Here is a 25445-nt window from a genome sequence, read left to right as displayed (position 1 = left end):
TCCATTCAATATGCCATGTGCTTTCTGAAAATGGAAAGAAAAGAAGAAAAGACAGCAAGACAATTTCACGTTTCCCCTGAAAACTTACAGATCTTTATGAAACTAAAAATAATTGTCAACCACTCTTTCCAGCTGCATTAGCTAGTATTAGGGAAATATTACTCATAACAATTATAAAAACTTATGTCTTTTCCATAGGACTGATTTATTTAACATCTTAAGTTCATTCCCTAGCTGTTGGTATCTATAAGCACTTCCTTTAACAAATAATTCCATAGCTATCGGCACAGCTAAATTTTAATTTAAAAAAAAAAAAAGTTACACTGTGTGTGGTCAACAAGACTATTTTTAACCTGATGGTCAACCACTGTGAAATTACATGTACTAAGATGTAACTTCTGATACACCGATCAACCTTAGAGCAGAAGAAATTTTTCCCCCCATTGAGATTTCAATGGTTCCTGTAAAAGCAGGATGTTCTTTAGTAAATGCAAATACTCATATTACATGTTGCTTTCATAACCAGCCTGCAGTGGGTTATGGCGAATTTTCTAGGTTCTACAAAAACAACCTCTTTATACAACAGGGCAACATGTAAAGGAGAAACACTCTCTTCCTGATGAGTTTTGGTAACTAAATGTTTGCCTACATGTAAACTGATCTTTTAGAGTCACTAAATGCCACCCATGCAAAAGATGACACAGCTGCTATTACTTTCTTGTCCTCCACAAGGATGGCTCAAATGCGCTCCCGCAGTTCAGTACCTTCAAGATCGCAGTTTCACTTGTTCCTTTCAGTCTCTTATGATCACACAGTAACTGAACCACGCTCAAGCGCACACTTTTCATTTAACAGTTCTATTGTAGTACTACCCAGATGGTATGCAGGACACACATGAGCCTTTCATAGGCCTGGCCCTACGTCATGCTCCTCCCGAAGATGTAATTTCACACAGTGTCATTTGCAGAATCAGACTGTGTATTACACTATAACTTAAATCTTTGAAGTTAGTAGGACAAAGACTTCAAGCATTATGATTTAAAAACACAATACATTGTTTCCTTCTGCTCCACATGGTTAAGTGACACTATTTTAAAAAAATTTAAAAAAAAAATAAAGTTCCAACACTAAAGCTAGAGGAGTTTATGGCTGGTAAGTCTCTACCAATAAGATCACCTGTAATTTCTCCCCCCAGTATCTTTCCTGGTTAGACTGTTACACTCAACCATTATGCTACATTTTACTGTAGTGTGTATTATTTAAATGTTTATATTCATAAACATTTTTATGTCTTCCTTCCAGAACATGAGTTTTTTCCTGGTGGATAATCAGACCTACCTTTCAAATTCCTACTACAATTTCTCTAGTCAAGAACAGGAGCCCAGGAACTTGCTCACCAGTCACCTTGAAAAACGTTGACCTCAGCTGCAGAGACTTACAACGGTCATAGGAGATTTCCATTCCTCTTATTCGGAGCAGCACAGAAAGAGTTATAAGTACAATCCTTTGCCTTTACTGGAGTTACACAGAGATATAAAACAAATCCAGTCAAAGCATGTATGAAGCTGTACAACATCACTTATCAGACTGCAAGCATAAGGCTAGCAAACTTGCATATCTCTCTTTAATGCTTTGGTAACCATTAACTGTGAATGAAAGATATAGCTGGTGTGACCCCCTCTACACTGGGGGCGTGCACAAAGGTTTACAACTACTTAAACCAAATCACAGCCTCCTGACAGCCTGTACACCTTAAAGCTGCCTGTGAGCTTTGCCAATCTAAATTGTGGACCGCCAGCTATTATACAGACCACCAGCCATTATACAGACCACCTTTGGTTGTTTGTAAACAATGGCAGAATCTTTTGTGATATATTGCTATCCCCGGAAAAATAAAACATTCAACTCAGCATAAGGTGTAGACCTCTATAACTGTGAAACGTTAGTTACAACCACTATCATCCGGTCACTGACTTGTTTCCTTGTGGCTGCAAGTTAAAGCAACTTCCAGTCATAAAGAGAGTTATTTGCCTCTTCACCACCATGAATCATACCACAACTACTGATGAAAATGTATTTTCCTTGGAAAACAGTCTGTCTAGACTACTCGAATGTACAATACATATATGGGCTGTGTCATTTAAAGTTATTAAAACAGTGCTTAGTATTTTATTTCTGTAAATAAAATGAACGTCTAGCTACCAATTATATTTCCGCCTTGATCATACTGCACTTGCTGCAGTGCAGACTAGTAACCCATTCTTTACCATCTGTGGAACAGCAAGAATGTTGTGTTTAATAAGTTTCTGTTCCCACTCCTCATCTCCTCTGCCTCCAAAAGAGAGTAACACTCTTAATTATTTTTCTTTCCTTTCAGAAATGCCAAGGAGAATTTGACTCAAAGACAAGAAAAATGCCCACCACGCTATTAAAAATGTGGAGTTACAAGTGAATTAGAAGAGAGCTGGAAGAAACTATCAGACCGTTCATCAAAGTGGCCTCTGATGCAAATTAAATTCTAATAAGATCTCATAATGGTAGATTATATATATATATATATATATAATTTGTGCGTTTATTAGGAAAGAACCAGTTTGACAGTCCACTGTCTGACATGGGATCAATTTCATAGTGATATCGATTCATACAGCAGTAGCAATGTTTATTGAATACAGTTAGCAGGCCTGTTCTCTTTATCTTCTGATATTTTAATTGCATCGTTTTATTCTTAGAAAATAAACATCATAAGTGTGTTCACATCCTTAATAAATTATCTATTAAAGTCTAAAGGCATAATAAATGGGGCTACTGTTATATCCCCACAAGCAGCAAAAACACATGCCTGAGATTATTCTCCTATGTGAAGTAAAACACATGTAAATGCTTGCAGATTTGGGAACTGCACTTATAAGCTTCCTGCATGTGTTAGGATGTAAAATCTTTTTCTTCAATCAACCTAAAAGTTGAGGCTACATCTAACAGACAATGTCTCTTTAAAGACCCAGCTCTAGCAAAATCAGCAAGTTTGAAGTACTGGGGAGTCTCAACCTGGACTTAAACCATGCCAGGAAACCAAGAAAAATAACAGAAAGGACTGGCCACCCACTACGTGTTATTCGTGGTATCTAACCATATAACAGACTACTACATGATACTTTGTCCAGGTCTAAAAAAAAAAAAAAAAGTTATTAACATGTAAAACACTAACCAAGATTATAGCAAATTTCTCCAATTATATCTGATGATGGTATATTGTGGCTGTTGCTTCATTTCAACCAAAATTTCCACTGAAGTGCTCACATTTTCCCTAGAAAAGCTAAATTATCTTTTTCTGTAAGCCTGTAGAAAGGATATCAGACCTTTTTTTTTTTCCCCCCCGTTGGACCATTTATATTCTGTATCCGGCTAATAATGGATCACAGTCCTTTTGCAACAGACAAATAAAGTTACATTTAGTACTTTCACTTGCACATCCGCATTAATACACAGCAACAGCTTTAGCGTCCGTGGTTTTGGGCATTACCATTTGTTTTTATTTATTTTTTATATCTGTGAAGGCAGCTTGCCTCTTCTCATTGCCTTGTTATGGTCCTTTCCATACTACACGTGATGTATATCCAGAGTGTGGAAGAAAGGAAAAGGCCTGAATGTCTCCTGGTATAAATCTTGTAACTTTTCCTTTCTACACTGGCAATATTTCCTAAAATTCTCACGGAAAAGTGAAAGATAGGCACAAGGCATTTCTCTCCCAGTCCAAACCTGCTAGCAAAAAGGATACCGAAGAATGGAAAAAAAAAGTCTTGTAGCTTGTGCTTGGAATGCCCCAGTTACAGATAGTCCCTTTTCCATCAGAACAATGCTCATGTAACTGGAGAATCTGGAAGTTGTGTCACGGCAATGATAAACAAAAGGCTGGAAGAATGCCATGGTGGACATTTACATAATTATAACTGCCTGGATTTCGATCCAAACAAGCAACAGTTTATCCTAAAACAAGAAGATGCCTCACATTATTCTCTTTGTCTGGATCTTCCTCCAGTTCCTTTCCACTGCCTTCTATCTTCGCTTTCTCTGGGGGAAGAACCACAGCACTCTTGGGTCTCTGTGGTAGACTCTTTAGTAGAGGCATTTTCTCTCGGTACAGGTGAAAATAGCTACATTTCTTCTCCCTAGATTAAATTTAGGATGTTCTGTCTTTAGGAAACTCTCTGCATTAAAAGGTTTATTTGACCCGCTATTCTCACCTTGATCTCACAATCCTGACGCCACTGCTGGGGAAAAAGAAAAAAAACAAACAACAACCTAGAACACAACAAGAACATAATCTAATCTTTACAGTTATTTGTCCTTTATCTCTTCTCTTCCATCACACCCATAAGACAGAAAAGACGCATGCGACCTGCACTATATCTATTATTGCAAATAAACACAGATCTATTACCGACAGTAAATAATTGGCAAACCTGATTGATACCTGCCCTTTTCTGGCCAAAGCCTAGTAGCAAGTTATGAGATACAGACTGGTTTCTCTTCCTGCCTTTGATGTAGAGGGAAGATAGAAACAGCCATCAAGCAGCTGCTGCAAGGGAAGATGAAGGCATGATGGCTCTGCCCACACCAGAGCTGCGCTGTGCAGCTGCCGATTCAGCACACGATGTCAGAGCAAAGTAAAAACACTACAGCCTTTACATCAAAAGAAAAAGACAAGAAACAGTAATTTTTTGTTCACCACACCTTTACAGTCCACCAATGGTGACCATCTTAAATCTACAGGTATTTCAGCAAGTTTTGATTCACATATGTTTATGTAGATTAGAAACCTGCCTTGTTATGAGTCTTGTTGACATTATTTGCTGGTAGAGTAGGGGACAGTAAATAGTAAGGAAGGAAGGAAGGAAGGAAAGGGCTTACAGAACACTGTATTTAAAGGTCCAGAGAAATATAGGCATTACTGTTCATGTCAAGCCTCAACCAAAGTAACCAGAAGACATTCTAATTAAATAGACATCAGCAAACTTTCATTTCCTTTGTGCTCCAAGTGGATATCAGTCCACATTATAAAACCACTATGCATAAGTCATAAATCAGCAGCATCTTGGCAGGCTGTACTAGAAAGCCTCCAAATCACAAGAGCAGGAAAAAACCAAAGCAGCTGTACACACTGCCTTAAAAGCAGTACCAGCACTGAGAAAAGACCTACAAGGCAGCCTGCTGACCTACTAACTGTTGTAACTTAAGGATATTAGCTCAGGTTACTCTTCTCCTAGAAGTAACAAAATCATTTATATGGTCTCTGAGACAGTCACTGCTTGTCTCCCAGTCCAGCAATCAAAAAATTTCTCCATTAGAAAGGGTAGTTTTGATCAGCAGTGCAACAAACAATGTGCTGTTGTAAAGCACCAGGTTTCTGGTGCTGTAGTTCAAACTGTACCTCAACAAGCCACTGCAATGATACACTTTTATACTCATGGTCTAGGGTAAATGAAGTAATTCAGGTCAGCACAGCTTAAATCAGTCAGACTCAAGTAGAGAACCAAGATAAAGGCAAGAAAAAAACCCACTCTCAAGAACCACTGGATTCAAGCTCAGTAGGACATTTAGACCAGAGTTAGGAAAAGTTTTTTAAATAAGAGGGGAGGCTTCCACAAGACTAACATGGGATAAACTGAGCAAGCTGGAGTTTATTCAGACACAAGATCCTACAACTACAGTTGTCTGTGGTATCAAGGGTCTAGTAACAATGATCCAGGCCCTGTTGGAAGTTGGAAGCCCCACTCTCCTCCTCTTTTTTTTTCCTCCCAGTAAGATAAGAAAATGTTACATTTAAATAGTGTCCCTGGTCCTGCCCTTCTTCACTGGATCTGAACTTGCTGTCCTCAAACCTCACTCCATGTTAATGGCATGTGTAAAGTATTTGTATTAATACCAGAAGTGAGAGCCAAGCCATGTGCATGAACACAGATGCATCAGGCTGAAAACAATGGTAACACTGGCATTCACTCAAAATGAAAATTACTGTTGTATCACAAAAATATAGTTTACTGTATTAACCAGGCAGGGGACAGTTAGTTGTGCCTGTGCACACTGCACAAGATCCAACATGTGAGAATTTCAGTGCATGGAGCAAGAGTTGACCATTGCAGACAGGGGCAATACTATACACACAAGAACTACAGAGAATTCAGTGTTTGCTAACTCAGGACAATTCATCAGTTTGACCTGTTTTAGTTCAAGTTTGGCTCTTTTCCTTCTGTGAACAGCTGAAAGAGGTGTAAAAGTTGGCTCCCTATTTTGCAGCTTCTGAAAAAAAGGCCAAAGAACAAAGACCTGGAACAATGACCTGAACCAAAGCCCACCCAAGCCAGAGTTCCCACAGCCTTTAATGGATTTTGGACAAAACTACAATGACCCAAAGAACCTTCTCTCCCACAGAAGGTGGCATCAGTTTGACATGCTTAGGAAGGATCCAGCTTGAACAGCTGTAATCATTTCTACAAATTTTCTGAGACAGACGGTTCATTAAAAAGCTATGGCAATGTTCACCGAAATGCAGCACAGACAGAGTAGTTGTAGAGTTAAAACTGCAGTATAACGTTGGACTGAAGTATTTTTACATCTGGTAACTTACCATCACCCAGAAGCAAGAATGCCCAAGTCCTGCCTGCACCATTAACTGGCAAAGGGGCAACTGTCTATTCTTAAAAAAACCTCATACTTGCTTCCTAGCATAGATGTTTCTGGGAGACGCTCTCAGTCACCTTTCAAAAGCACTCAGACTCACCTTCAATTTAAAAAAAAAAAAAAAAAGTTAATGAGCTAAACACAAAGGAACCAAAAAACCCCAACCAACCCCAAATGGTACCAAGAGAACAAACCAATTACTTAAAACTTTCCTGTTTGGTAAAGTAGTAAAATGCTCTGAGCTATAATAATTAGGGGATAGCAAAACTCAAAAAAAACATAGGATTTTCTTAAGCTATGGAAACATGAAACCAAAATCCCAATACAAGTGCAAATAGCAGTTTACTTCTACCAGATAGTGTATCAACTGATTGTTAGGGCATACACTCTGCAAATGCTACACAGACCATGAAAATCCCAATATTATTTTTACAGATTGGAAAAACACAAAGGCCAAAAACAACACCAATAACTCAAATAAAAAACTCATGCTTATGTTTACATAAAAGTTTGATGAGTATAATATATTCGTCACACTCCCACAATTATTCCCCGAAAATACTATAAATATTATTTTGACAATGTAATTATAGTTTTACTTTAACAGTGGCAGCAAAGTACTGGCACCAATCCCCCATACAAAAAGCCTAGACAGACAAGGCAAAGATCACACATGGAAAATGGCAACTCTTAAGATCAGGGCTGTCCCTTGTTTATATGGCTAAAAAAAGTCTGTTCAAATTAGCATCTAGTTTATTTAAGCTGCAAAACATAAGTAGTTTAATTATGCTAGCAGTAAGCAAAAGGAAACCCCAAATACAAAAATAAATGGAAGTGCAGATTTTTAAATCCAATCCAAGCATGTTCCTTTCATGCTGCTTTTTGGGAATTAACCCCGTGGACTGTCTGACCATTCAGGAACTGCTCAAGCTTTGTATTTATGGTTCAAGCTTTATAACCACTTACTCTCTCATTCCATGTAAACCAGCACGTAACATATGACTCACAGAACAAATCTGCAGCGTAATAACTTAGAGTATTCGCTTGCCAGAAAAAAAAAAAAATATCAACAATAAAAATACAAAACAAAACCCCAACAAAACAGTTTGCCTCCTCCTCCAGAGATAAATATAGAGGGCACTGATGTGGGAAGAAAGGAAGGATTAACTTTTCCTTCCTTAGTCCTGTTGGTTTAAATTTAGTGGCCATTGTGTTTGAGAGTCTCCATGACACAATTTAAAAATTACATCTTATCCAGTTGTAGTCACATTACAATCAACTTCACATAACCAAACCTGTGTTGAGACACTTGTTGTTCAAACAGCAAAGAAGACTTCTGTTTATAGGCAATAAAACTTAGCAATGGTTTCCCAACTGCATTGGGCAAATTGTGGATGTTTGCTCTGCTGTGATGGCTGTCTAGTAAAAATTTACTGGTCCATCACACTTTCCAGGTAGATTTTTAAAATATTTATTTTCCATACATAAAACACAAGCAGTGATTTGGAAATGAAACCATTCAGTGGAATATGATTAAAAAACTACAAAAAGTAGCGAAAGCAGAACGCAATTATTTTAAGAGAATAGAAGAGAAAGATACTGAACAGGAAACAAATGAGAAGCACAAAAGAGACAGACTCCTTGGTCAACACTGGCATTTGTTAAAGAACTTTTAGGTTTCATAATTGACCACTCTGTTTCTCTTTCAACTTCTAAAACATTGGTGAATGACCAGCCATTCCAAATGCTAAGGTACAGAAAAAAAAAAAAATAGTATCAGAAATAGGCCACAGATAGTCACACTCCTATGCCAGTACGTAAGCCCTAAATGCCCCGATTTTCAAGCTAACAGGTTCTGCAAAGTTACCATTCAGAGGCATTCTGAAAAGGTCTGAGTATCTACTTCCAGCTCATTTTCCCATTGCCAAGATACAATCTTTTTAATGAGACCAAAAGTAACAGTGCTGCTGTTGCCATTGCCTTCCAGGGAAAGAAAATAAATAGATAAATCAATAAATATTGACACACAGCTACTCATTTAGAAAAGAATAAAGGAAAATCAACATACTGTTCTTCGGTAGATCTGAGCACATCACCTTCCCCTGCTTTTCCATACGCTCAAAATTAGCCAGATTCAGCTTTCCAGTACAACTCCAGTTTGCAAATGGTTGAGTGCACAACTACAACAGGTCAGAGCAAAGAAACATGTTTGATTTCACTAAGTGAGGACAGAATTGAAAGGTTTATTTCTTCCAGCCTCTCTTGAGGAAGTAGAAATCACCTGAATCACTTAGCTGGTATTCATTTTTGCTTTCAGGAGTATTTTTGCAAACACAACAACTCAAAGCTCCCTTTTTCACTCAGATTCTTCTGCAGGGAAAAAAAATATTAAGCATCTGATTTTCTGTAGACTCTTGAAAATTACTTTAACAGTTTTCTAAAAGGCACAAGCTACTCAATGCAGCTCCTGGAAATTCCTGGATCTCCTCTTCCCCATTTCTTTTCAGGGATCTCTCATAATGAAATGTCAATATGATTTTCTAGTACTACAGGAATTCCTACATCTTATGATTCAGTGCCTTTTAAACATAGCTTGCCTTCACCTTCAAGAGTTTACAAAGAAATCAAGTATCATTCTTTGCTCAGCTGTGTGCTGTTCTCCTCCTTCAGACCTCAAGAGAAAGTTTTTGTCTTGTTATTTCAAAGACAAAAACCTTCCATTCCACCTGGCTTTTGCAAGAAATAGTATCACTGGAAACTATAGATAGCCTAGGTTCCTTACGTCCTATTTTTCAAGCACACACACCCTTGTGTCTTCATTTTTTTTTTTCTATGAAGGAGCGATGTTGGTTTTGTTTTTACAGAGGTCTGAACTCCAAGGTTACTTATTGCCATTTCTTCTGCAGAGTACTTCTCTTCTTCATTGACAGATTAAAAAGTAATTTCCAACACACCTTCTTCCTAGACCACAATCAACTCAAAAGCAACTGTTTTTTCATTAACTAAAAGAAAATACGCATGATAGCTGATTAGGTCCAAATCAGTTCGGATATTTAAAGAACACTAACTAAAGCTGAATCAAATTTATTATTAATGCTGCTGGCAGGCAGGCGGGAGAAAAAAAATGAAACAATAATAATAATAATTAAATAAAGAAATATTGAAGAAGCTTCATTTCATTGTGGTCTTCTTCACCTGAACAGCATCACAGGCTTTCTCCTCTTCTGCTCAAAGCTACACACCCTGTAGCTCCCTTGTAAGTACAAGGCATTTGGAGTATTTGAAAAATGTTTAAAACAAGATATTCCATATTTTCCCACACATCTTCCCTCAAGAAAGGAGCTGTGAACAGGTGTTAGACATACGATACTCATCTTGCTGAACATCCTACCAGAAAATGCTCAAGTTACTATAATAAGCACAGTATTTAAAAAAAAAAAAAAGATCTACATAGACTCATCTTTCATCATTGCTTTTAAAGGAAAGTTCTGTGGTGAATATAGGATCTGTAGCAGTTTAACTACACCTGAACACTTTTCTGAAAATTGGAAGCGAAGTCAAATTCCTGTTCAAGGATTCAAGCTTATCATTCACTATAATTTACCAAACGTTTCTGGACTTTGTAATATTCAGAGCAGCGAACAACCTACACCTTTGCACAACAGCTGGCACATCTGGACACTGATTTTGACTGAGGTGTCCAGGACTACCCATGACATTAACATATGCTGTTAATATTCTCCCCTATTAACGCATGTTTATGCAGCTTACCCTGGTTGGTTAAAACCCCTAGAAGTATTTTGGTAGATAAATACTTTTTAAGCAATTATGTTGGAATTCAAAGCACATTCTTCAGCATTGGCAATATTTTGAAGCAGTGAAAGGTTTGAGAAGATTTATTTACAAACAAAAAGATTAAAGCTCCTTCTGTCCATGATGGGGTGGAGGTGGGAAGTGATGAAAGGATCAAATGGGACACAGTCTATTGAACCTGAGCTTCCTTCAAAACAGGTATGCCCCCCTCCCCGCAATTAAGGAGAAACAAAGCCATCTGACTTTTTCCAGATTTCAGAGATGAATCCCTTAATCCAGATCTCACACTCTGGTATCTAAACATCCATCATCTTGACAAACTTCAACATACCTTCCCAAAGATCTGCTAGATTCTGCTGGAAAACTTAAGATTTGCCATAGGAAACAAACAAACAAAACACAATAGCACTCCCACAACCAAACCAAGACACATGCTATGAAGTGAAGGAGATTTTCTACTTGGGCTTCTGAATGGGATATTTCCTATGTCTGCTGCAATCCCTAACACACTGAACTACCTCTTAGCTCTTCTGAGACCTGGATCTGCTTTAAGTTCAGTCAAAGTTCATCTGGCAGCTTCATCAGCCTGCTCCACTGACAAATGTTCTTGATCTTTGTACCCACAGCAGGGAAAGAAAAAAAAGTGCGCTATCATCCGGTACTATTTTTAAAATTAAAAAAATAACTAAACCAAAAGGGATGTGGAGAGGGTACTATGAAAATTCCATTAAATCTATACTCTGCAGAGACTTAATTTTGTTCCTAAGACTGGAAGTAAAAATTTCACTATCTTATTAGCCATTTGTTGGAAGACTGTGGTCTCAAATCACTTAACAAAGAAATGTAATGCATGTAGCATTTCTACATAAGTACAGTTACTGCATCTTCTTCATTCCCTATTTGAATTAATTCTGAACTGGGGGGAGGGGGACAGCATTTGTCATCTTGTCTGTCTTCCTACCAGGAATATCCAAGCTCCATAACGTAAGAGGTTAAGTACCTCCTTACACAATCACCCACTTCTTAGACTTTCAGGTGAGGTTAGGGTGGAGGTGAAGTCCAGTTTTCAGATACAGACCAAGAAGTGTAGCACTTGAATTTTTTTTCTACTTGACTGGGAAGTTCTAACTCTTGCAGAAATGAGGGAGGACTGCTGGAGCAATAAGCAAGCACATTTACAAGCATGTCTGACTTATTTGACACAAATCAGTCTTGATGCTGCCCAGAAGGGCTACAAATTGTTTAACACTTGTTCAGCATCATTGTCCGTCAACCCCCTGCGCTCATCTAGCTGCTGGCTTTCACTGTGCAACTTCTTAGAGTAGGTTCTCTTCTCCAAGTACCACAAAACATAAGTTGCTCAAGATAAATTACTACTATGTATTGTAAGTAATTATGATAAGAGAAACTAGGCTATGGAATGCAACTAAAACTAACTTGGGAAGTAAGACAGGAGGAAGCGTGAGGACAAAGAGCTATCTGCAGCAACACTACACAGCAAAGGTCTAAGAATTTTTTTACTACATTATTATTATTATTATTACAGGGATGACTGGTTTGCAGGTGGGGTTGGACAATCTTTATATGCCATATGTATGAATTCACTAGCTATTTTTAAAAGTATCTGAAGCCTTAAAGAGCTATTCCAGGACAGACATACTAACGCACCTCCAGGTTTTCTGGCCCATTGCCTTAGTGGCATATCATGTACTCAAAACAACAACTTTTTCCACAGCTGGCTGGGACAAGTATATTACAAGCATACAGGAACTTACCTAACTTTTTATAGCATTAAAAAAAAAAAAACACTATGCTGAAAACTTGCAGTAGAGTTGTTTCAGTAAATATACTTAAGTGAAGAGCCAAACTAACCATAACACTTGAGTCTAAGACAAAGTATTTTTAGAAGTTTTTCTTCTAGAGAAGATGCAAAGGAGTCTGAACTCAACTGAATGAATCTTAGCAAGAGTTTTTAATCACACCACTTTGCACAGCACTGCTTTTTTATTGCTTTGATCACTCATGTTAGAAGAAGCAGTTCATCTTAGAACTACCACACTGGCCACAGTAGTGGCCAGAGAATATACACTTCATTGTATTTCTGGTTTTATCCATTACAAATTGTACTACACTGAACTTCCTACAAAAATTACCACACCACTCAGAGATTTACCAGTCTTAACAGTTACCAATGGATAAGAGTGAAAACACACCACAGATAAGGTTAAAGTAATTTTTCAGTCTGCATAATCTCCCTTCCTCATAAATACAATAATGTTGGGACTTCAAATGTATTTAGCCTACAACTATTTGCGCTGGGAATTTTTCACAGGGCCACAAATGGAAACATCACTCTGTGTTGTTTACTCTGCAATATACAGCATTACCCCTTTATCCTTACGTTTTGTTGCTATGGAAGTAATATGAACATATTTAAAATACCTTAAGGATATAAATTGGCACTGAGACGGATCATCAAATCAAAGCAGCCATTTAAAAGAGGAAATGGGACACATATCCAAATGAACAACTTGAAATATTCCACGTAACACCTGATTATCTGCTAGAACAAAATACACATGCCACTCTAGCCATGTGACCGACTTTCTATATGAAATACGAGGAGAATCAAGAAGCAGAAATGCAGTTAATAAACACAGTAACATTTAATAATTTCATGAGTTTCTTTTGTTTCAAAGGTACTATCCAAGTCCAATTTAGCAATTTGCCTGGCTTTTAAAAGTACAACTAATAATCCACAGTTGAATGTAACTGTTAAATTCTGAGGTATATCCTGTGGAAAGACCTTAATTTTCACTTAGAACAAAGCTAACCAGATCACTCAGCAATGAATTAGCAATGCTTACTTGTCCAGAAATCGTTGTTGTTGTACTAACATAAACAGAACATCTAAGCCATGCTCATCGAGTTGTTTCTCAATAAGATCAATACTACATACAGTAGCAAACGAACCATCTATCCTGGGACAATACATCAAATTTAGTAATAACTCAAACTCATTTGTTGAATGGCTATGTAAAGTAAGTCACAAAACACTTTTTATTTAAATACTTTCTAGTCAATGCCCTCCTTGATTTTCAGTGGTGATAAAAAGAGATTTTACAGTATCCTCTGGGTTGTCAAAGGAGTCTGAAGCAGCTAACCAAATTAATGGATTCCACCCCCTCCTCTCTTTTTTTTGCTGAGTAACATTCACTGCCACTTCTTCAGATGCCAGCAGCATGAGAACAGCACACATGCGTATGATAACCCATCAAGGAGGGGTCAGCAGCCACAGGACTGAAGGGGAGACCTCAGGCCATGCACGTAACTTACACAGGGCGCATCCTGGTCACTCTCCTGCAGATGCTGGAGGCACCACCAAAAGGTGGTATTCTCAACACTGCAATTCCTGATGCTTTGAATGAGCTGAAGGTGGGAAGGCCACTTCCTCAGGACAGTCTTTTGAGCCTAGTGCTGTCAAGGACCCTGGTAGGGACAACATCAGGCTGGACAAAACCAGCATTTTAGTTCCCATCACTTACTAGTCTACAAAGGGGTTCACCACTGTGGGCAGGATGCTCTTGCCCACCATGCCTTTCCCCAGCCTTCCCTGTCCAGCCCTGTGACACAGCCTGAGAGTCACTCCCACGTGCTGTCAGTTCCTCCCCTTCACAGTCATTGAGCAAGCCCTGTTTTTTTGCCACCCGCAGGGCTTAGTTCTGGTCCTCTGACACTGAAGGACTGTACTAGCATCACCCATCCTTCCCTGCAAGGAGGATTCCAGCCACAGGTGAAGGAGAACACATGGCCTAAGCATAATACCATCACATGTCTGAAAGGCTTCGTTTTGAGCCAAAAATAGCAGCAAAACCAGTACCCTGAACTTCACTGCTCTTTCTCAGCTTCATAAAGGTGTTTGAGGGCAAGTTACTGTATGACAGTAGTTTCAATTGCTTTCACAAAATTATAGAAAAGCAGCAACAGGAACCCAGTAAAAACCTCATCCAAATAAAGGTAGTGAAAAGAATTAAAGTAGCAAGAGAAACCAAATGTTTCCTACTCTCTGCAACCACAGATGGTAAACACTGGGGTTTAATGCTCTGTATCAAGCTCCATGTGCACACACAGACAAATGCAGATTGTGAACAGAATTACCAAAAATGCTTTAATAGCCAGTGAAATCAGTCTGGTAGAAACTGGTAGCAATAACTACTGCTAAGGAGGAAGGATACTATAGTCACATTTTCTCTTCACTGCATGAAAAGAAAAAAACCCATCAGTTAAAGAAATGTGAGCACTATTCAAATCAGTATTTAGTTATTGGCAGATATTATCCTGACTGACCAGCAACCACAGTACAGAAATTAAGATTAAAAAAAAATTAAAAAGTCACAGCCAAAATTTGTTTCCTGGAACCATATAAATTATTTTAGGTGTCATCAAAATAAAGAACTGCATATTTCTTCATCACACTATGTTCGGAGATCAAATAAAAATATATTAAAACAGCAGAATATATTTTGAACGAAGGTATGACAGGAACTTTTCCTCTTTGCAAATCAAGTATCCTGGTGAATTTTAAAGAAGTTTCCACATATTTATCGTTTAACAATCTACAGGGAACTGTTGAGGGAAAATACAATTTAACTTTTTTTTTCAAGCACCATAAGAGGAATCCCCTCAATCCTTAACTTCAACTCAAGAAACAATTGAGCTTATTTATGAAAAAAATGCATCAGGAAGGCAGCATCACCACAAGACTCCTCACATTAAAAAAATGTAGTACGGGCTATTTATTTAACAAAATCCAAAGCCTTACCAGTCAATAACAACTCTTCTTTGATTTGTATTCCATGAAGCAATTTGATCAAATGGACAGAGGTTGAGATGAGACCCAAGTTCCTATTATTAAATTGTGGAAAAAAAAAAAAAATCACTTGATATGAAATACACTCAAATAAAGCTAAAATGCTTTCCACTGAAGTTAACAGCAAGTCTTTAACATCTTCAGAAACTCTGAAATAAAAAGCAGTTAATCCTACTTAAGTATGCCTGACTATCAGTAGCCACACTACTATCATCAGAAGCAAAAGGAACAGGTTTACTGCACCAGCCTTTGTATGAACAATTTTGGATACAGTACCTTCAGAGTTATGTATCGTCTCCTCTCTTTTTGCTATTCTTCTAAATCACATGTTAAAGATGAGCAGGTTACTCCTGCAATTTAAACAGCTTTATTTGTGTAAAAGCTTTGCTTGAAGTTCAAGTGCTCGGGGAAACTGAAAATGTATGTTACTTAGTAATAAATTTCAAGGATTTTTAAATACCAACAACCTGATCAGTCACAGTCAAAGGAACAACAGAGCCAGTTCAAAGGGAAACACAGAAAACTCTCAGAGGGAAGCAGGGAAGCTCAAGTAATCATTTATTCTTTCTCCAATGAGACAGATTCATAGGTAGAATCTCAGAATGGTTTGGGTGGGAAGAGACCTTTAAAGATCATCTAGTCCAATTGCCCGATCCTGTCCTGTGGGCAGAGACATCTCCTGCTAGACCAAGCGGTTGAAAGCCCCTCCAACCTGACTTTGAACAGATACGGTTCCAGACATGGAAAAAACACAGTGACAGTGAAGATAAACCAGTGAAGTGAACCCCTTCGGAATCAAAAATGCCAAAATAATTCTACAGCCAAGACCAGTGATCCTGGAGGTAGACAACATCCATATCAGGATGCACATGCAACAGGAGTAAAAGCAGAGGTCAAAGAATACAGTATGAACATACGAAGTTTTCAGCTTTTAACTCATTTGTACTTCAGCAGTCAAGCTTTTTGAGAAGAGATCCGCTGAAAAGAGAACAGAGTGGCTTAAACTTCAGAGCATGGCAACAGCATCGCTACCAAACCTCCACACCCAAGCATGAGTTACTAAAAAAACATATCACATACGAATGATGAATATTTGTCTTCTGCAGATGTTTGCTAGATAAACATATGCGCTCTCATTAAGTTCTAACGCAGAAGAGAAGCTAAAGACACATATATAAATATACAATACACATATGCACACTTGTATACATACAATTTATTAAAATCAAAACATTTCCCATTCCTTCAGACTCTGAATTTCTTCTACAGCTCACAAAGCAGAAAAAACGACTATGTAAGGAACAAAGCTTAACATTCCCGAATAGTTTAAAAGTTGTTACACAACCCATGTGTTTACAATCTTTGCATTCTTTCCTAGAAAAAAAGCAATTTTGATTTTGATCAACAGTTTGTAACTTGTTTTTTTTAGGGGAATATTTGAGTGTTGCACACTTTAATATCAAAAGCACATAATTTTCTTCCCATTCACAACTTTTTATCATTCAGGTCATTTAATTCCTAAAGAATATGTGCATTTGCAACTGTTTAAAATCAACACAAACATATGGATAATATACAGCTGGCTCAGAGCACCCAGTGCAGTATTAAAAGGAGCATAAACTATTATGCTGCTACAAAGCTAAAAGAGTATCTGATAAGTGACCCACTGAGTCCTCCACTGTTACAAACACAGTCAGAATTCTCCATACACATAGATGTTTCCTCTCCTGCAGTCCAAAGGAAAGTACAATTTTTAGCATCCAGGTTCCTAAATGAGCAAAGTTATGCTAACTGCCTAGTGAGGGCAAGTATCAGTATCACCAGTGCAAAACACATTTTTGTTCAGAAACAGGCAGGATATCTATCTTTTTTTTTTTTTTTTTTTTACTTTCTAATGGAATTCAGATATCCATAACTAGGTTGTATTTGTCATGCTACCAAAGGGCAATCCCACCAACTCCCAGCCACGCAATTATGTTCCCCCCATTTTGTTAACATGAGTAACTATGGAGCTACAGTAAGTCACAATAAGGAACCCAGTCTGGCTAAACATTCACGCAGCATAAATTTATAAAACGGCATATGAATTTTCTGTCAGATCAGTTCCTTGGCCCACAACATAATCACAAGTGCTAGCACTGCCAGGAACAAAGAAGTAAGAGCCTGAAATTAGATTTAACCTTATTCTAAAACAAATGCCTTCTATGAAAAGTCCTGCAGCTTTCGTGGCATTAACAAAATCCTGCCCCAGTGCAGAAGTTGCAACTTGTTCCCATGTCAAATTATATTTAGTTCAATAAACCAAATTTCACAAGTCCCAAGAAACCAAATTTTAAGATTGTACTCCACAACAATTCTTCGTGACCTAACAAACTTGTAACAGACTTTGCGGTATTTTGTTGGTTGGTTTTGGCTTCCTGGAGTGGGAGATGTTTCCTTGTTGTTTGGTTTGGTTTGGTTGGTTGGTTTGTGTTGTTTGTGTTTGTTTTGGGTTTTTTTAAACAATGGGTAGGCTACCAGGTTTTCGGTAACTACAGTTGATTGTATCCAGGCATCCCCTCAATGTTGCAACAGATGCAGGCAAAAAAAAAGAGTCTACATAACTTAAGGAACAAGATTGACTTCTTATGATCCATTAATATCAGTTTACCTATATATGTATCAGTGTTGATACACGCAATTCTACATGCTATACTTTGCCATGAATGCCAGACAGATCTAAATATACCTTAAAAAAAAAATCCTGTAACTGATAATTAAGACATTTATTATTTTGATATGTTATCCAAAAAATAAACAAACAAAAGAGAAAAAATGATAGTTCTACAGTCAGACTTCCAAAAGGCTTATATTGCTTGCATAATCAACTCGCACTAAGGATACAAACACTTTGTTCTATTATTCAGCAGTGCCCCAAACTCTGATCTACAAATAGGTCAGCTATTTTTGCTCCTTGCATACTCCATTTCAAGAGATAGCATCAAGCAGGAAATATCAGTTAATAAATCAACTAACACAGCAGTGTAAAATAAGAATCTCTATATAAAACCACACAAACATCAGAAGGTTATATTTTTGTATGGGTTAAAGTGGATCATAACTGTACCTCATGACATTTTGATTCTTGGCACACTCAACACAGGCATTCCTCAGACATCTGAAACACTCTGCTGTGAGCAGCAGGCAGGTGTGTAGATCTACGGATCCACAGGAGTCCTTGTGGACCTGCTCAATTTCACTTGAAGCACTCATCAGGATTTCCAGGAGATTCTGAAATATGCTTTCTTCTGCCATTTCTCTGAAATAAATACATTTGTAGTGAACAAAAAAAGTGTGCTGCAATCAAAAAGCACCACATTATGACAGCTACACTTCTCATTGTAAACCCAAAGATGTTTCTGCACCAATCTGTAACTATCCTTAGTATACAAGGTCTTTCAAGTAGAAAGAGCAAAATATATGCCCACAATTGTCCCATCAACCTTTTCAAAAAAGGGGCTAGGAGGGAGTTGTGCTGCCTTAGCCTTCCTACAGCTTTCCAATACCTCTAAAAAACCAACCAAACAAGAAGTCTCCCTAATACGTATAGATAGCATGATTAGACAAAACACTGCATGTTGTTTTAAGAATCAGGAATTTATTTAATTAATAAAGACAGCTTAGATGTCTATTACTAGATGTTTCAGAAGAAGGTACCAGAAGCTCCATTTTAAAATATCTTGTCACAAATTTCACCAGAGGGAGAATGACTCATGCAGAACGTCCGTGGCTGCACTCGCATCATTCTGAAGTGTGTGAATCACAGCCAAAGGAGAAAGTCAACTCCATCTACTTCATCAGACAACTACCACAACACAAAAAATACCATATCATTTATTAGATTATCAAGACCTGGGAAAACAACACTATGAAACCATAAGCCCATAGACAGATGTTATATGAATGGCTGAGAGAGCTGATGCTGCTGCACCACATAGCTCCAAACTCCCCCGGACGGACACACACATTTGCAGATGGATCTGTCACACAGATACACACAATGTTTCCAGACTACAGTGCTATTCACACACTCTCCTGATTTTATGTTCAGAAGGGAGATAAGGGCAACACATTACAAACATTGCTAACTCAGCTTTGATACTACATGCTGGTGGTAAGAAGCCACACCAAAGACAGTTGATGGCATTACTACAGGAAAGTTCAATAAATTTGCTCATCCAATACTCCTGATCAGAGTCAAAAAAAAAAAAAAAAGGGAAATCCAGACACACCTTCCTTGAACTGTAAACAGACTTGTCATGTACTCAAGATCAAACAGGAAAGCTAAGATCTGAGACATAAGGTTGAAAAATACCTCCTAAGCTATGAACAGAAGAAAGTGGGATGAAGTGGGAAGTAATATTAAACAAAATACATTCACATAGAAAACTTTTCCTAAAGGAGAACTTAAAAAATTATTGATCAAGCATTAGTGGATAATACAGTATCACCTCTGTTCTGCTGCTCCCTCAAAAATCTAAATATTTACACAATTAGAAACTCTGCCTACCCTTCATCATAAGTGATCACATATCCATAAACCAAGCCATGTATACAAATATAATTACATTGCTACATTAGATATCAGACCTCCAGGAAATATGTATTTTATCCTACAACCTCATATCTGATCAAGACCAACATACACAATCTCCAGCTACATAAAAAAATCACCACAGCATCAGTGGGAATTCTCAACAGGGAGAGAAAAAAGCAAGCTAGATTTCACAGTTGTGTAATACTGAGGGGGGGAAAAAAAAAAAAAAAAAAAAAACAACAACAAAGTGGTACAAGAAAGACCAAAAGCAGACTTGGTTCTCAGTCATCAAGAAAACAGCAGAGCTGTTTACAATTTGTTTTTAAGACCTGAGAAAATATATTCACGGAACTTGAACCCTCCACTTACAAGAAGCGGTGCAGCTCCTGCCAGTTCATCACAGGTGTGCATGTAAAAGAAGATTCAGTGGCTGACATACCACAGCACACTTGGTAAATCCATCCAGGCACAAGTTTTTTTTACACATCAGAAAAGCTACTGTCTGGTAAACGAGCACCTAGTCAGGCCCTGTCTCAAGCACACAATAGCTGTGTTTTCTCTCTTGAGTGAAGATGCCACACAGAATCATTAGCTGTTAGTTACCTGAGTTTTTAAACATCGAAATTATTCTAAAATAGGAAATCTCCTAATACAATTGCAGTTTCCTTTATATTTATAATCCAACACATGGCCTATGCCTATGTGTTCCATTATCAGATGGAACTGGTCATTTTCTGACCCAACATCAAAATACAGAAATCAGTGGTAAGTGCAGGACATGTACTACTGTACAACATTCAATTATTTGGAATTGGTAAAACAGAAATGAAAAAAGCTGCAATTACTTCTGTACATGTTCTTGTGACTCTACTAGGAAAAGGCCACCTTAAACAACTTATCCTGGTAAATTTCTATTCTTGTTACAGAGTCATGCAGCAGAAGTTTTAGTTAGATACTGGATCACAAGAACACTAGGCTGTTGCGACAACTTTTAATAATAGACTGAAAGTTTTAAAAAAATGCTAAGTGTAGAGATTTTCATTGAAATACGAAGGTGAAACTCTTCCCTGTCCTAATGGAGCAAGAAGTGTGAGGCACACAAGGGAGTGCCTGTCCTCAGTATGAATGTGGAAGTAGATGTGGATCTTCATATTTCAGTGAGGAGAGACAAAACTCTGAAGCTCTCTCTTGCACAATATGAAAGAAAATGAATGTGCTCAAGTCAGATCTCTCTGTGCAGAAATCAAATCTCTTCTTACAACAGAAAAGCCTAAGCATACAAGAAAAAGTTATTCCAAGTGAAAAAGGAATGACTTAAAGGCTGTTTGGGAAAGCAGGATTCTCTTCAGAGAAAATTTAAATGCGACTCTTGTACTTAAGCATTTATGCAGCACTGCGTTTTGAGTGTGCACTACAAAGGAATTTTAATTAAAATCATCCTTCTTCACAAAAAACTAACTTCTCAAATCACTGAGAAGAGCAGGAACTGATTAGCTAACATTAAGAAATAGTCAAGAGTGCTTTCAGGTAACTGTTCCACAGCAATGCTTAAAATCGTTTCATTTAAAAGCAATCTTCTTTGCAGTGGTACCTCAAAGATTCACATACAGATAAAAATAGCAGCTAAGTACTTTTGAAGTTTTTTTTTTTAATTAAGAAAAAAGGAAAATATTATCCTTCCATAACCTTTCTCCTAATCTTTATATATTGATTTATAAAATTAGCAAGGAACTTGTTTAGGAGCTTTTAGGTGAAAAAAAAACTACCTTCAACTGTAAATAGGCCTTGACTTTCATTCAGAACTGCGCTGTGGACACTACAAAACCTTCTGTTTCCTATGTTTCATTGCTTAAGACAAGATCGTCACAATTTGCTGCTGCCACCTGTCCTTGATTTCAGCATCAAGTATTCTGCAGGAATACAAGAGGAAGCAGAAGCAAAGGGTACAACAGGCCAGCCCTCACACAAGGGAGGCGCGCACTATTTCTTGTTAAGTCAAAACAAAGAGTTATTATTGATGTATCCACGCCAAAAGGAAGATCACTGTCACCCCTTGTAAGATCTAAGTGCTTGACTGCTAAAAATAGAAACTGTACAAGATACCATCCCAGTGAACACAGAGTTAAAAACATGAATGCAACCCTGTTCAAAAGACTAGGGCTCCAAAAATCATGAAATTAGTCAGGAATTATGAGAACAACCCAGAAGTTTGCAATTCTGTATTTCCACTCTGTTTTTTAGGTACTTATGCCATTCCACTCCTGTAAGCAGAGTCCATAAAAGGCCTTTAAAGTATTTATCTTCACAATATTCCTGGTAATAAAGCCATTTTATTCATTTTGTAGATTAATAATGGAAGCATAAAGAAATCTGGCCATGTGCTCAAAAGCACTGGAAGTCTCAAGTAAAGAACACAGCTGAATTCAAGTCTCCCAAATTCCACACCACGATCTTGTACTTGGGGCATTATTTTCCTCACCTTATTTGCTTCTGAATTACAGACCACTAGAACTCACATTTTTAAATTGTTTCCATAAATGCTGAACAGTTATGTAATAACCAGAGACCTGTCACTGAATATCACAATTTTAAGTACCAAACATCTGTTCTGTCATGTCTTCTGGTTCAACAGCACAAACAGCAGTATCTTCCACAGCTGGCAAATTTATTGCCAAAGTTATTCTCAGATCTTTTGTGTCATATGCTATAGGATGTAACCTAAGACTACAGCCTTGTCCTTCTGGAAGGGCAACTACAGTGCCTCTCTTTCAGCCCGCCTGCACCCATAAAACTTGATTATTTGAGGGAATATCTACTCCTCTGTCAAACACAGAGGCAGAGGCTTCAGGGAGGAAAGCAAGAAACACGCTGAGAAAGGATCAGCATGTAAGCCCAAAATCTGCAAAGGTCCTCCTCTCCTAGAGAAACTGAGACGAACATGAGAAGAAGGTCTCCTGTACACACAAAGACCACAAGAGAATATTTCTAAGTACACCTTTCCCCCACCACCCCACAACTTTTAGATGTGGATTTAATTTATAAAAATAGCATCGGGAATTAAAAACAAAACACACGCAAAAACACAAAACAAAAACAAACAAACCCCCACACCACTCCACCACCATAATTTTTTGCTAAGCTTGATTTTGCTAAGCTTGCTAAGTTTGATTTCTTCTTTCTTAAGTGTTCTAACTTTCAGACAGCTACTATTAGGAAGAGCGAGCACAAACTTCACACCAACCTATGGCTCCTCTCACCTTCCAGGGAGAGCAAAACCCATTCCTCTAAGCCCAGTCACACAGCTGAACCTCTGCATGCCCAACCTTTGCCAATGCCAATGGCGTTGTGCAGCACTGCAGAGGTTCCCCCGACCTTACCCTAACAGCAACACTCCATACTGGCTACTCGCTTTCTCCAGTAACCCCCTGCTTTCTCTGTCTACCTTAAAGCTCCTAAGAAGCATCCAGCCACCACAGCCCACCCCACGGCACGGCAGGTGCCCCAGCCATCAAGGCCTACAACCACTGTCCTCGTCCCAAGGCCTTGCCCTCACACAGGTACAAAACTGTCACCCAGCAGGGCCTCACATGGGCACATCCTGCCTCTTTTTGGCGACCCTGCAGGGCCCACCGTGGCTTTTTGCCCCACAGCAGCCACTCCCCCATGGCTACAACCCACCTGAGCTTACCTGCCCCAGGGGGACAACTGCTGTCACCTGTGACTGACAAACACAAAACTATCCTCCCCGACACTAATAACAGGAACAAAAATCTTTTAGAAACCCCTAGGCATAATGTAGCAAGACTAGGCATAATGTGACAGAAACCTAACAGAGAAACAACAGCTCTGTAGAGACTGGACATAAGGCAAAGCGGGATGTCCGTGGCTTGCAAACTGGGAAAGCTAAATGAAGAAAGAGCTACATGCATTTTGCTGAGTAGCAGCACAAAATGACAATATGCATGCTCAAGAAATTAGGTCAAGGAGCCAACACCGGGTGGTGGGGGCACCAGGCTGTGAAGACCACGGGGGACCACTGATGAAGACTCTCAAATACCAACGATGGACATCGGGCAAAGGGCGGGGTTATGTAAATAATTTATGTTTAATGCATTAACTAAGCGGTAGAAACAAATGACGGTGCAATAGGTGTATGTAATAAATACCAAGAAGTGCGAATCATGCACATGCTCGATTAGAGGAACGATCCTCCAAGCGTCCAGCACGCTGCAATAACCACTTTCAAAACAGCGTTAAGGAGTCTTTTTTGCCGAGTTTTTGGTATCAGCGCAGGGACGCAAGCAGACTGCCAGCTCCCCATGACACCCCAAAGGGAAGGAGGGGAGCAGGGACAAGTGACCCCCACCGCCTGCAGCCCCACAGATAACTCCCAGGTCCCACACTAACAACCCCCGGGGCGGTGGCAGAAATTGCACGGCAGCAACCGCCGGCACCTGAGCCGCTGCTCTGCGAAGCCCGCAACCCACTCCCCGAGGGGCAGCACGGCGCTCAGAGCCGAGGCGAGCCCTGCCCGCCAACACACCGGCGGCTACACGGCCGCACAGACCACCCAGGCCCGCCGGCACCACCGCCTCCCGCAGCCGGAGCTCCCTCCCCCGGCCCACGTGGCTGCGAGCGGCCCCTCCTCCCCGCTACCTGGGCTGCGCCTCCCGGAACAGGCCCGTCAGCGCCCGCACGCTCTCCAGTCGGGCCTGCGGCGCGGCAACTACGGCGCGTCCCAGCCCCGCTGCCGCCTCGGACAGCGCTCCCGCCGCCGCCGCCATCGCCGGCCCCGCCGCGGCCCAGCTCCGCCCCCCGCCGCGCGGAAATGGCGGCGGCCCGGCCCCGGCGCACGGACCTGCAGGGCCGCCGCGGGGCACGGTGGTAAAATGGCCGCCCCACCTTTGAGAGCTGGGGTAGCCCATGACGCGTAAACCTTGCCGTTCTCCCCTGAAAAATAAACTGTGGGCACAGCTATTTGTTGCACCTTGAGTTGGAGAGTGTCTGCAGGAGGCCACGAAGTGAAGGGTTGGAGAGGACGCTATACGAGGAGCAGCTAAAGTCACTGGGTTTGTTCAGCCTGGAGAAGAAGAGACTGAGGGGAGACCTCATGGTGGCTACAGCTTCCTCACAAGGGGAGGAGAAGGGGCAGGTGCTGATATTTCTCTGTTGATCAGTGATAGAACCCGAGGGAATAGCAGGAAGATGTGCCAGGGGAGGTTTAGGTTGGACATCAGGAAAAGGTTCTTCACCCAGAGGGCGGTGGAGCACTGGAACAGGCTCCCCAGGGAGGTGTCACGGCCCCAAGCCTGACAGTGTTCAAGAAGAGACTGGGCAACACCCTCAGACACATGGTGTGAACTACGGGGTTGTCCTGTGCAGGGCAGGAGTTGAACTCGATGGTCCTTATGGGTCCCATCCAGCTCAGGACATTCTATGATTGCACCTCGCCCCACAGGCCCGCAGCCACCCAGGTGCTGCCCCTCGGCTTTCCACAGGGGGCGG

The 25445-nt window shown here is 39.7% G+C and overlaps 1 protein-coding gene across 1 annotated transcript in view; it reads right to left on the bottom strand.

The window, feature by feature from the left end:
• Window positions 1-24746, bottom strand: part of ATXN10 (ataxin 10) — a 102490-nt gene extending 77744 nt beyond the window's left edge. Inside the window, exons 1-3 of the mRNA XM_065843324.2 lie at window positions 24597-24746; window positions 18471-18662; window positions 15317-15399 (exon numbers count right to left, since the gene is read on the bottom strand). Coding sequence (XP_065699396.2) covers window positions 15317-15399; window positions 18471-18662; window positions 24597-24724 — 403 coding nt within the window. The 5' untranslated portion in view covers window positions 24725-24746. The remainder of the gene's footprint in view (window positions 1-15316; window positions 15400-18470; window positions 18663-24596) is intronic.
• Between the last annotated feature and the right edge of the window lie 699 nt (window positions 24747-25445).

The sequence above is a fragment of the Patagioenas fasciata genome, chromosome 1 (assembly GCF_037038585.1).
Source record: "Patagioenas fasciata isolate bPatFas1 chromosome 1, bPatFas1.hap1, whole genome shotgun sequence".
Taxonomy (NCBI): domain Eukaryota; kingdom Metazoa; phylum Chordata; class Aves; order Columbiformes; family Columbidae; genus Patagioenas; species Patagioenas fasciata.
The sequence above is the reverse complement of the archived record's forward strand: the minus strand, read 5'-3'. Positions and strand labels throughout refer to the sequence as shown.